The 13825-nt window shown below is 40.8% G+C and overlaps 2 protein-coding genes across 2 annotated transcripts in view; one reads left to right on the top strand and one right to left on the bottom strand.

The window, feature by feature from the left end:
• The first annotated feature begins 1225 nt into the window (after positions 1 to 1225).
• Positions 1226 to 12712, top strand: gusb (glucuronidase, beta). Its single transcript, XM_080832156.1, has 12 exons — positions 1226 to 1454; positions 1886 to 2071; positions 2249 to 2430; positions 7084 to 7226; positions 7484 to 7671; positions 8176 to 8325; positions 8587 to 8765; positions 8931 to 9077; positions 10186 to 10270; positions 10499 to 10675; positions 10838 to 10973; positions 11973 to 12712. Exons 1-12 carry the CDS (start codon positions 1248 to 1250, stop codon positions 12119 to 12121), a joined length of 1929 nt encoding a protein of 642 aa, XP_080688282.1. The 5' UTR covers positions 1226 to 1247; the 3' UTR covers positions 12122 to 12712.
• A 270-nt stretch (positions 12713 to 12982) lies between these two features.
• The window catches only part of vkorc1l1 (vitamin K epoxide reductase complex, subunit 1-like 1), an 18419-nt gene continuing 17576 nt past the window's right edge, over positions 12983 to 13825 (bottom strand). The window contains exon 3 of the mRNA XM_080849786.1: positions 12983 to 13825. This exon is cut by the window's right edge and continues 2751 nt beyond it. The gene's annotated coding sequence lies outside the window, so the exon portion shown is untranslated.

Raw genomic sequence — 13825 nt, 5'->3', positions numbered from 1 at the left:
AGAATATAGCTTAAAAAATGAATCACAAACGATTAAATATGTGGCCATCAACATGATCAGACAAGTTCAGAGAATTAACGTTAGCCTAATTTAGCACCAAGGTTCTCCCTCCTAGGCTAGGCTATGTGATGTTACTTCACCCGCCACTGTGGCTGTATCGTTTGACTTAAGACTCTTAAAGCAAACAAATGTATTGACAGTCTCTAGTTCCGCTACATATCTAACTGAACACAGGGATTTTGTTTCATATCAAAAATACGCCTAAAAGCCCACCTCTTCACTGAATTAATTGGGACAGGTATCAACTAATACCAGATGTTCAAAATGCCTGGGAGTTTTTTTTATTCAGAACTAATTGCAGTTATAAATAAGCATGCTCCCTTTAAAACAGTCAAAGTCAAAGGAAGGCATCTGCCCTGGGTATCCTCTGACCTTATAAGTATTTTCAGACAAAGAGATAACTCTTGGGCCAAATTTCGTAAGACCAAGGATCCGGTTGACTGGGAACAGTACAGACACCTGAGAAATAAAAGCAAAACTATGACTAGAAATGCTAAATCTAACTATTTCAAAGAGTCTCTTGATCATAACTTCAAAAACCCTAAGCAATTCTGGAAAACAATTAAATCTGTAACTAATGTTTCAGATAAACCTCCCCTTAATCAGATAAGGAACAACAATATCATATTAAAGGATCCATTCTTGATTGCTCAAGCATTTAATAACCATTTTTCATCTGTCTGTTCTGCTCTTAGTGATTTTGGTGCGAGTAACTTACAAGTAATACAATAGTAGTGTAATGCCTTACATTTTAAAAACAGTAATATTGTAATGTAACGAATTACTTTAAAATGACAGTAACAAGTAATAAATAATGCATTCCAGTTTTGAAGTAACTTGCCCAACACTGTTGAGTTGTGTTTCACGACGAGTCGGTGTGCATCACGATGTATGTATATCACGCGTCTGTGCTCGTGCAGAAAAGTTGGTAATGTGCATAAAGGGCTCGTTCCACATTGAAACCCGTCATTGAGAGCTTTGTCTCTTTCCGCTCCCTTGCTTCTTCTCTTTTTTTGTAGGCTATATGGTTCAGTCTGCGGACTGACTGCTTATAACGGAGCTGATTACCATGTGACCAAAATCATGTGACAATATATGCGGAAGTCATCAGTAAAGTAGCATATGTAAATGCGAGTCAACACCAAGGGTTGTAAAGAGGATTTGGGAGACGAGTTGGAGTCTGAGATATGAAGATGTTGTGGCTGTCCAGCTTTCTCTGCATGTCCTGTTTTTGGAATGTTTGTTATCCTCTGGAAAATGGAATGCTCTTTCCACGTGAATCTCCTAGCCGCGAAATTAAAGATCTGAGTGGATTGTGGACATTCAGAGCAGATTTTTCGAAGGACAGAAATTCGGGATTTCAGAAATCATGGTTCCAAAGTCCGCTGGCCAAGGTAAAACTAACTAACTGACGAAGTGTGCATGATTGTTGCCTGTGTTGACGAAAATGTATTTTAACTAACAAATGTAGGAACACGTATAACAGTTAGCAACTTGTTAGCAAGAACCATCTGCAATAACCTTTTACAGTACCAAGCTGCATAGCCATTTTACTCGTTAAAGTGAGTGACACTGGCCGTAACAGTTGGTTATATTCCGTTGTAATGGACTTATTCAGGGTGTCTGCATTCCCATGCATTTTGCATCTCATTGTAGAAAACAATGATGGCATAGCCCCAAGGTGTGTTTGCATACTGTGGTTGAACTTAACTTCACTTCTTTTAGCTGTATTTTGTTTAATGTATGGTTCCTCAGGTCTGAAGGTAGAATAACAGGCCTGATTTGAAAAATAACCCACAATCTTATATATGTCTGTGTACTTCAGACAGGTCCAGTGATTGATATGCCTGTACCTGCAAGTTACAATGACATTACTCAGGATGTCAAGCTCAGGGATTTCATAGGCTGGGTGTGGTACGAGAGAGAAGCGTGGATACCAGACAGCTGGCTGCAGGATGTGGGTCGAAGGATTGTGCTGAGAGTGGGTAGTGCTCACTATTACTCCGTGGTGGTAAGTACTGTATTATAATAAGATGTAGTCTTTCTCTCTTCCTGACCTGTAACATTTAACCTCAACCTTCTTCTGTTCTGTCAGTGTCAGCTAAAGTCTTTGCCACTCTTCTAAAATCCTTATGATACAGATCCTGATGTTTAATTTTCATTCCTGTTTTCCTGTGGAATATTTTAGTGGGTGAATGGGGTTAAAGTGACCGAACATGAGGGCGGCCATCTTCCTTTTGAAGCTGACATTGGCGCTGTTGCCCGAAAGACTCCTGGAACACCCTGCCGCATCACCATTGCGGTCAACAACACTCTTGACCTCCACACCTTGCCACCAGGAACCATCCAGCACATGGATGACCCCAAAAGGTAACCGCTCACCACATCAGTTCCACTAAACTGTAATTGGGTATTTCTCGGGATTCAGGCCAATGTTCCCTCTAATTTTTTTCAGCACTGAGCAAATATTTTTGATTCTGAGCGCACATTTCAGCACTGTGAGCAATTCGTAAACCACGCAACCTTACGGAAATGACCAAGAGCCTTGGTTAGCCATAGGTTTCCAAAGAGATGACAGCAAATACATCAATATGTCTACAAGGTTGATATTTATTCAATATCCTTTATAATGGCTGGACTTTGGAACATTTTAATGATGGTGTTTTACCAGTCAGTTTAGTTGAACTTAAAGGATCTTTGGTTGAAAATAAATAAGGTTTAGGGAGGTTATGACTGGTTCACTGGTTATGAATGATAATGATATATATACACAAAATAAAAGTATCCAAGGTGTTTAGTCATTTCTCAGCAGGTACAACATTTAAGTAGAACTTCATTGAAAGAAAAATGCTAATGCAGTGCTTTACAATAAATATAGTAATTATGGTGTATTTTTTCCTAAAGGTAGCCTTTTATAAAAAAAAAAATGTAATAACTGGAGTGGTTTGCAACAAACTACGGTAAGCTACAAAACATGTCATTTGAATTACATTGAGGGAGCTAGGCCTATCTGGCTGTTTGGCTCATCTTGTCTGCAGGCCTATTGAAGACACACCTTTCTGCCTAAACATATGTCAAAATGTTGTTGCAGTTATCAAGATCACTTTGAATAGGGCCTAATAGGTCTAATTGAAAATATTGGAAATTTCTACCTCAAATCTTCTCGCCTCACGATTTTGTCTCAGTGGCATTCATTAGACTGAAACCGCGTTCACAGTCGGCGCTAGATGCCTGGAATGTGCCACAAATGTCGAAGTTGTACCAGATCTGGAAAACGCTCACTTTTCAGCGACCACCTTTTTCAATTACCATGAACTTGAACTCGACAAATGCGTCCCGGGATCGCATATTATGCTTCCTCCAGAAGCGCTTCGAACCTTTTCGCCAGATTGGTCACGTCATTCAGCCCATGATCAAATTTACTAACTGCACGATCCAACGTGTCAGGCTCAAAGGCAGCCCACTCAGCTCAGGGAAGCGGGCATCCAAGTGCTCACAAACTTTAACGACAAACAGAATAATGTCACCTTTGTTCACTGCATGTTTTCCCACCAGCGAACTCTTTTCGCGTTTGCCTCCGAGCATATGTAAATATGTCTGAAAGTTTTATCCTACCTGAGTCAGTTTGGACTATTTCATCTAGCCGTTCATGTTTAAACGTTAGGCAGACCTTTTTCTGGGGCACCTGCTCTGCCTTTCTTTTCGCCATGGTAGCCTATAACTGCTGGAGCAGAGACCGGCAAGAGAGCTAAAGGAAATGTTTTATGTAAACATTCAAACGCACATCCGGCTTGGTTGTCAGACATGTCAGTATTTTAAATGATTATTACCTAGCCTACATCCACTTTGATGCTCAGATTTTTTAACCGTAAACATTTTTTGTTTATGCGGTCTGAAAAATGTGCGCGGTCTGAAATATATATTGCGCGGCCTCTTCGACTGGCCTGCGCGATCGCGCACGCGCGCAGCTTAGAGGGAACATTGATTCAGGCCCATTTCTGTCCACAGGGTGAAATTACGACCGCCGCGCAACATTTATTTATTTTTATTTTTTTTTCTGTTTGCCGATTTTCTGTGAACGATTCCCGGGACACTGAAATACCGGGGTGCACGAAATTTGGTGAGCATGTAGCCCCACTAGATTAGCGTGGAACCATTGATTTTTGTTTTGATCCGTTGCACCCCCGTCGGACTGGAGCCCTTTTAAAGAGGGTGGGGCGATTCAGTTTTCTGTGAATAAGTCGAAAACCGTAGGGCTTAAGAGGACCACATCTTTTTTGTATGTTGGTCTTAAGAGGCCATGTCAACCATTCCACTACCACTTATTTCATGTATAGCGCCACCTAGTTACAACTGAAAAAGCAAAAATGGAGTGTTGTAAAACATTTTTAATTGTTAGTTGACAAGGTCAGAACTGCACGAAATCGGAGGTGTGGGATCATTATGACACCTTCTGACTGCACGCTAAGTTTCGTGGAATACCTTTCACGGGGGGGCATGCAATAAATTGATTTATATGGTTGTACACCAACTGGCCTGTAGGTGGCGCGACACAGTTTTCTTCGAATATCCCGAGAACCGTAGGGCCTTGGAGGGCCAAATTGTTCTTGTATGTTTGTGTTAAGGAGCCATGTCAACCATACCATAACCAGTCATTACATGTATAGCGCCACCTAGTTAAAAATTAAAAAGTAAAAATGAGGTGTTTTAATCGAATATATGTCAAAGTGCTCATTAGCCGGAAGGTGTGGGCGTGGCAGACCCTAAAACTTTGCCAACTTGTTAGTGCTTGCCACAAAACACAAAGTCTCTTATAACTCAATCGCATATATTTCAAAGTGCTCGAAAAATTACCAAATTTGCCATCAAGCCTGTAACCGTCCATCTTCGGTAGAGTTTTTGTCCATGGATGGAGCAAAATGGCTCTGTAGCGCCCCCTAGGACATTGCAAAAAAACCTGCGCATTGGGGTTATTTTGGTGTAGCTTGACGGAATTCGGTACACGTCTTCATCATGCTTGGACGCACCAAAAAGTCTCTCGACGCCATGGTGGCAGGTCCACAGGAAGTCGGCCATTTTGAGTGGAAGATGCGTTTTGACGGCGTTTGCACACCTCGCATCTGATCGAACTCCTCCGACAAATTGAATGGTAACGCCTTGAAATGTGGTCAGGTTACTCTTCAGCCAAGGGCGACTAAAAGTTATATTGGATTTTCTCATTAGTCAGAAGGTGTGGGCGTGGCAGACCCTCAAACTTTGCCAACTTGTCACAAAACACAAAGTCTCTTATAACTCTTGCGAACATTGTTTGATCCAGAGAAAATGTATGGGTTCGCTGGCCTGACTGATATCACCTATAGCGCCACCTGTTGGTGGTTGGAAACTTCACTTTGTTTCCACACCTCTTTATGTGACCTGTTTTAACAAACTACATTGCAAAAGAAAAATATACCAAAACAATCCACAAAAAGTAGTACACAAAACATTACATTACCAAATCATCAAAATCTATCACAAATAATTCCTTTAATACATAAAAATGAAACAAACCAATTTACACACACAAAACACATAAAAACACACAAACACACTGACAACCATGACTCCTTCTGTGTTAAAACCTATTGAACAGTTCGGCGGTCATATTTTGTAACGCTTTGCGTTACGTCTAGTTATATTAAAAACTAATTACATCTAATACATTTTAGATCCATTAATAGGTATAAACAAAAACAAGCCTAGACCTTTTTTATGGTTGCTCTTACTAATGATTTTAACACATTTTATTGGTGTTTAGTGGTACAATATATGTGTTTTGGTGTTGTCCGCCACCATAGTTTTCACATGTCGTGCCATATCTCAAACATTATTTATCACAAATTAATAATAAAAATATGCATATGGATTTAATGTTACTTGAACTAATAAACTGCATGCACAGATTAAGCATATATATGCATTTTGTACTTTATTTTGGTTAATTTCTACCTGTCCCATGGTTTAGCTGTCATTACCAACACACTCTGCATAAAGGCACTTCCCTACTGTTTTTTCATCAAACGTTTATTTGGTAGCCATGGTAACTTAATATCATAGTGGAGCACATGTATTTCAAGCTGTAAGACTGATGCCTTGATGTCCAGAAAATTAAGTAAATCTACTCTTTATTCTTTGTGTGGGGCATGTACACCTATTATGCGTCATTTCCATATGTGTTGTATTTCTGTATTCTTGATCTTTTTAAAAATAATTTTTATGACTTTAATAGTTAAAATGGTGTACATTACATGTAGAAAGCTAGCTACACTTGCTTAGCCATCCTCTTTGCTAGTAAGGCTAGTTTTTTGGCAAAAATGTCATTACCAGCACAATCATTACCAGCACATTACAGCTTGTTGCTATAGGTTACGAAGTGAGTTGTCATCACCGCAACAAACTGTCATTACCAGAACTGTAATCGCCATCACCATACATATTTTTGCCAATAAATTATGTATAAATTACAAAACATCCAACAATTATGTATTTTGGACAATGTTGGACAGTCTAAATGATCACTGTATAAAAATAGTTGAGACATATGGTATTTACTTGACTACTTAACTATATTCAATGATGTGATGGTAATGACACATTTAAGACATAGTTAAGAAAATGGCAAAAAATCTGAAATTCCCTTATCTTTTGGTCTCAACCCAGCTCATAACGTTGCTTCTGACTAAAGGACTGATAATTTAATGTATACCAATTAGTCAAATTTGGAATTTAAATTAAAAAAAATTCAGCAACCCAATTTGGCCCTTAATCTGAGAAATGCCCAATTACACAAGTGTAAAAATCTTACTTTATCAAGTCAACTGAGCTGTCTAATGGTGATTCATGATATGGATATGTATTGTTTATATGTATAACTTGATTAGCAGTGAGTATAATATTAGAGCAAGCACAAACATGTGATTGGGGCTTAACACTAGACTGAGATTGTTTTGTCTTTTTTTTTTTATAAAACTTTTGCATGGACAGATACCCAGCAGGCTATTTTGTGCAGAACACTAACTTTGACTTCTTCAACTATGCTGGCATACACCGTCCTGTCCTTCTCTACACTACACCAACTGTGTACATCGATGATATCACAGTGCAGACGACCTTTTCAGACAGCACGGGTAAAACTGATGTTTCACAATCGTAGTCTGACCTGTGCCCTTCTATGTTGTCCTGTTTGTTCAGAGAGCTTAGTGACTGTGGATGTTCAATGTCATCTCGCCTAATTTGTGAGCCATAACATGATATTCAGAAATCAAGCTGCTTGTCAGTGAAACCTTGAATATTGTATCAAAGGTTCTGTCAACATCTTGTGTACTAGAAAGTTTAATTGGTAAATGTTTTGTTTTGTCTTGAGACTGTGTTGTCTGTGTTTTAGGGGCTATTAGTTATGAGGTGTGTGTGCGAGGCTGTAACAGTACCGTAGTGAAGGTGTCGCTCACGGACAAAGATGGAAATTGTGTAGCCTCTTCCAGTGGAGCCAGTGGCGTTCTCAAAGTGCCAAACGTCAACCTGTGGTGGCCCTACCTGATGCACGAAAGCCCAGGATACATGTACTTTATGGAGGTAAGTAAGGTTTAATGGCCAGTTCCCCTTTTCCCTGTCAGTAGGGCCCTACTGTATCCCACTGGACATTTTTTTTTTAAATTGAGAGTGGAAGAAAAGACGTCATGGATGTGTAGGTCATGGATGTCATCCCTTTAAAATCGACCTAAGTTGAGTTAGTGGAGTTTTAATAAGGTTGTTTTATTGTAGAGCACTGCAAGCAGCCATCTTCTCTAATCATGGGCCCAGCACTTTGTGATTTGCTCTGACACATTTCTGTTTACACCCTTACAATTTAAAAGTTACGAAGATTTGTTCTGACATTTACATACAGTTTGGGTTGTTATCTCGCATCCTTCCCACTCCCTTGATTCTGTCCAATCAGTCCCAGCTTCTTGATTCTGTCCAATCAGTCCCACCCTCGTGATAATTACACTGTCCCACACCTGCAGCTTGTGCATGCTAACTTCTGTTGTACATCGGACTATCTTTGGTTAAGTCACAAGTTGTTCCTGTTTTTTTCAGGTACAGGTGGCAGAATCCAAAAATGGCATTAAGGGGGACATGTACACTCTACCGGTCGGCATCCGCACCGTGCAGGTCACCAACACCCAGTTCCTCATCAACAACAAACCCTTCTACTTCCACGGGGTGAACAAGCACGAGGACTCTGACGTGAGTACCAGCAGGGGGCAGCACACTCAGATTCTGTCTGAATCGTTAGACTATTAAATAATGAGGCAGTGTCATTCTATCACTGAAGCAGTTTTGGTACCTTAACTTTATAATGACTATAATATTTTGGAACAGATTCCAAGTTACATTAATTTATTTGGAGCCAAAAAATGGGAAAGTTTACATTAGTGTTGTTCTTCATCAGAAGCTGTCTTTGTTGGCGGTTGTTTATGCACTTGTGTTGTGCTCTGCTCTTGGCAGATTCGAGGGAAGGGTCTGGATTGGCCCCTTATTGTGAAGGACTTTAACCTGCTCAAGTGGCTCGGTGCAAACTCCTTCCGTACCAGCCACTACCCCTACGCTGAGGAGATAATTCAGATGTGTGACCGCCATGGCATTGTGGTCATAGATGAGTGCCCTGGAGTGGGCATCAAAGACATGTATGTCTGTTTTGTTCTTTTTACTTAAACGTTCGTGATTGGTAATCAGTTGCTATGGTATTTCTTATCTTACCTTCAATGAGTATAAGGACCTCCTAAGGTCGTCTCTCTAGATTAAGACTGGGGGGAACAACCCTTTTACCTTTTTGCATGCGTCATCCTCAGACGCAGTTTTGACAACGCCTCCCTCGCCCATCACCTGGTTGTCATGGACGAGCTGGTACGGAGAGACAAGAACCACCCCTCTGTGGTCATGTGGTCTGTGGCCAATGAGCCGGCAGCTGAAATGCCCCCAGCTGGATATTACTTCAAGTGAGACAGCTACTCTTTTGCCATATCTGTCCACACTTTCAAAAGAGGTTCATGTGAACTTGCAACTAATTGTCATAAAATAGTAGCGGAGTACTACACATTCACATACTACACACATATCTGAGGTATGAAAATGCAAAATGCCTCATCCTATTCCTATTGTAATTCTCTGGGTGGAGTGGCTTGAGCTCACAGCTTAAGTGTGTGCGCGTGCAGGCCGGCTGTGTCATCTTGAAAATTCTGTGAGTAAGAATGAAGGAATGTGGTCTGAGTGGAACAGTACACCTGAAGCCTTTCATTGTGAGACGGTCCAGAGCAGGTGAAACCTACATACCATAGACTCGTAGCGACAGGTTTCTCCCTGGAGTTGCCACATCCCAATCTGGACAGCAGTTTCTGGCAGATTTTAGTTGGTTAACTGCTGCATTGCTTGGTTTGTCCCAGCCTTTACTTAGATTTTTTATTTTTTAAGGAAATCTATGGTTGGATATGGTTGTCAGAATAGCACATGTAACAGATTCTCCAAAAAGTAGTTCACTAATTCAGTTGAACAAAAATGGTCAATAAAACAATGTAAAGCTGATCAACTAATCAACCCCAGAATGTCCCTTTGGTTATTTCTGTCAGTAAAGCCACTCAAAATCAGCCAAGGTAACCAAGGCAACACATAACAGAATGCAGGACATTACTGGAGGTAACTGTGGAGTTACAGCAAATATGGCCACACCCACATTATGTAAAAACAGTACCACATGTTAAAGCAATTTAAAACAGGCACGCTCAGTCCTGTTTACTCATGTCTACAGCCTCACTGACAGTAACAAGTAATTATTTCCTTATTTGTGTCTTGCAATTTCTAAAATGGCAAACAAGTATTTCTGTAAGAATGCATACAAATATCTTACCCTCTTGCCATCTTAACTTCTATCTGAAAAGCCTGTTATGCTCATTCATAGTATGTATATTTTATTGAGTCAGCTCATATATATACACCCACCCTCACAGAGATATTGATTTTCGAGGTCATTCCAGAGTCAAATTACCATACTTCCTTGTGGTGATTAAATTGCTGACGACATCATTTCTCATCTTTTACTTTTTTTTTTAGGTCTCTGATATCTCACACAAAGTCCTTGGATGTGACTCGACCAGTAACCTTTGTCACTGACAGTAACTTCGCCAGGGACAAGGGAGTAAGACCACCTCACTAGCCTCCCTTTTTAATATGGTTTCAGATTTTTTTGTTCTAAAATACGTTTTAGCTTCTTCCCACATGTTCGGTTTGCAATACCCAGATTGGTTCTGTTAGACCCTGTTTTGTCAGGCACAATTATGCTACATATGTGAACAGCACTAAATAATTAGTGGCACGTATCATTGGTACTTATCTATTTATATCTATGTCCCCCTCCTATATGCAGGCCCCCTATGTGGACGTGGTGTGTGTGAACAGCTACTTCTCCTGGTATCATGACCCAGGTCACCTAGAGGTCATCTCCATCCAGCTCAACACCCAGTTTGAGAACTGGTATGGAATGTACCAGAAACCCATCATTCAGAGCGAGTACGGGGCGGATGCCGTACCTGGACTGCACAATGTAAGAGTCGTGGCCACGTTTGGCTGTTGCAGCCTTCTCACCTAATCTCAGCATTATACCATGCTTACACAGCACCACAGAAAGGGATTTGACACCACATTCGATGTTAGAATTGTTGAGAGCACTGACAGAATGAAAAGTGATCTGTTATATTTTCTGCAGGATCCTCCTATGATGTTCACAGAAGACTACCAGAAAACAGTCCTGCAAAACTACCACAGTGTGTTTGACGAGAAAAGGAAGAAATATGTAATCGGAGAGCTTATTTGGAACTTTGCAGATTTTATGACTGCACAAAGTAAGGAACTGTCTTGCCCTTTCATCCTACGCCCCATTTTAGATGAATTCTCATTTTTATTGTACGGTCTAAATGAAATCCCAATAATGCACAAAGGTACCAGTCTTGACTACACTTAATGAGCCCTTAGATGTGGTATTGCTGGAATGTAGGCCAGTGCCAGGTATGGAAAGCTCTCGGCTCTCTCCTGAGGGCAGCTTGAGTGGGGCTGTCAGGCTGGCAGGATACTTCATTACCAGCTGAGCTTGTGAGCATGCCAACCCCACCGTCTTTGCATGAGACTGCCAATGCAGAATTCCACAGGAGTTTCCATCATGCAACGCCATGGTGACAGTCACCCCAAAGGGCCTGATATGACCGGCCTTGCTTGATGTGACCTCTTGTGACAGGACAACTTCAAATTCTGGTGGTAGATTTAGATGAAGTCCAATAATGATAAGTTTGGCTTTCGGCCAAAAATGCCACCTGTCCACTGATGCATTTCCAGTTTGGATTGACACAGCTCCTTGTAGCTCTTCCTTCACGAGGTATTGCTTTGGTTTGGCCATGGCAGTTTCAAACTCCGTTAACTGTCTAATGGTCCGCTGGCTCAGACACCTCGCGAATCCCCTCAGACGTATTTTACTGTTAATGTTCACAAGTCCGTCTATGCAACTGCTTGACCATGCAGTTACGCAGTCGAGAAGCTTATTTCAACCTTTAGATGCTGCTGTGGCAAACAAGCTGTCAGGCTCCTGAAACTTACAGCAAAAGTGGGAGACTTGGCATGGCTGCTTTGGAGCTGGTGGAATGTACAGAGGAGGTTTGCAGAGACCAGTCACAGCTCTCACCAGCTCAGAACCATGGCAGTTTAAGGTCATAGAAATATCCCTCAACCGAATGCCATACATTCCTCCCTGAAGGCAAAATTAGGCCTCGACTTTCTGCTTTCCAAGTCTTTATCTCCAGCCTTGTCAAACAACACAAGTTACCCTGTTCCTCTCATCTTCTCTCTCCTAGCCATCACTCGTGTCGTGGGGAACAAAAAGGGCGTCTTCACCCGTCAGAGGCAACCCAAAGCTGCAGCCTACATCCTGAGGGACCGGTACTGGAAAATAGCCAATGAGACTGGCATCCTCCCAGTCTGGGCTCGGTATCCCTGCTCTTAGCACAAGGTCCAGACTTGGCCAAGTGCACCTTAAAAGTTAAATGAATGTTTGGAAGCATACAACTACCAAAGAGCCTGGTGATTTCAAGATTTGTTTGGTTCATACAGGCCCAGTAGAGCCTGAGAATTACAAGTCAGTTTATCACAAGTGTTTATCAACATCTGGTGATTAGTTTTATTCGTTTTTTATGTGTTGATGTTTATTACTCATTTGACTGCTTGGTTTCAAGTGGGGGGGGAACACATACACAACATAGATATGCTGGTGCAAATCTGGCTCTTTTCTCCCCAGCATCGCACAGCAGTGGGACCAAATAATTCAGGGAAGTGACTTACACTGAAGTTAAGACTTCATTTGAAATACTTATGTCCAGTTTATTTGAAATCCCATCTTGGGAGGCAGTAAGAAAAAGAAAGATGCTGTGCTGTCCCTCGGCCAGTATGTGCAGCTGGCCTGTGTTTTAAATGGTTTCATTGGCAAATTATGCAGGCATTTAGCCTTTTTGTTCCAATTAATTTTTACCTAAGGAATGAATGGGGAATTTGTATTCTATTCTCTTTTTTTAGTATCAATATAAAGTTCTTGTGTGGATATTTGTTGTGATCATGCTGGAAGAATTTTGAATGTTATTTTTTTTATATCAATAAAATCTAATTCAAAGTGAGGTGTGTGTGATCTTGGAGCTAATAAGGGAAGTAACATTCAAAAGATGACTAACACTTTCGCTACTGTCCTCCACGACGAACAAAAGAGGGAGCAGAGGTCATATTTCTGAGGGAATGTTTTAATGGTTGACCACTTCCACACAACAATGAGATGATTTTCTTTTTTATATATAGTTCACTGAAGTGTATTTTTTCCCAATTGCTCCTCAAACAGTTAAGAAATAGTTTATCCGATTGATTTTATGCACTGTTCTACCGTTCTTGTAACACTTTTCCATGTAAGAAAATACAGCATTTCTTTTCTTAAACTTATATTTGGCAAATACAGAAGCAAACAGTTTTCCTCCAAAATAAAAAGAAACCCTTGATTTAGAAGTGAAAATTGACCATAAGGAGCCCCATACTTCGAATCCTTTTTTTTGTCTGCTAAAATAACCTCTAATGTTAACAGTCTAGACAGCTAACGGGCTAGATTTTCCAAAACACAGCCCTGTCACATTGGAAAGAAAAATGACTAGCCGGACAAGACATAATGACAACCTCAACACTCCAGGGTTTGGGACACAAGGTTTCTAGTCAACAAAATCTCGTACCTCTAATCATAGATGAGAATGTTAAAGGGAAGAAGAAAAAAAAGAAGTGGGATGGAAAACAAACAAAAAAAAACACAGCAACTAGTGTAACACCAGACAATGTCATGTTTACTTTATTTTGTCTTTTATTGGTTGGTTTTTGGTGGGCCTCTGCTAACGCACATCCAATACGCATGTTACAGTACACATATTTGAAGGACCTCCGATCTCTCAAGCAGGAGTGCCTGTTCCCGTCAGCTTGACCAACAAGGCTGTACTGCTGCTTCAAACTGGCCACGGCCCAGTGAAGATACAGAAGGCACTTTTAGTGGACATCATGACTGCAGCATCTCCTTTGCTTGCTTAACTTGGGGATGTTCACATTGTGAGCTACATATGAACACAAACACTACTCCAGACTTTTTTTCCTGAATTGAAAAGAAGTTATTTTGATCTGAATTGGCTTT

This window comes from Sprattus sprattus (assembly GCF_963457725.1).
Source record: "Sprattus sprattus genome assembly, chromosome: 1".
Classification (NCBI taxonomy): domain Eukaryota; kingdom Metazoa; phylum Chordata; class Actinopteri; order Clupeiformes; family Clupeidae; genus Sprattus; species Sprattus sprattus.
The sequence above is the reverse complement of the archived record's forward strand: the minus strand, read 5'-3'. Positions and strand labels throughout refer to the sequence as shown.

Bases quoted from the DNA above. Each gene is read 5' to 3' on its own strand.
- gusb (XM_080832156.1), top strand. From the start codon at position 1,248: ATGAAGATGTTGTGGCTGTCCAGCTTTCTCTGCATGTCCTGTTTTTGG. The intron at 7,227-7,483 runs GTAAAACTGATG...TCTGTGTTTTAG, and splicing joins GACCTTTTCAGACAGCACGG to GGGCTATTAGTTATGAGGTG. The intron at 8,766-8,930 runs GTATGTCTGTTT...CGTCATCCTCAG, and splicing joins GGAGTGGGCATCAAAGACAT to ACGCAGTTTTGACAACGCCT.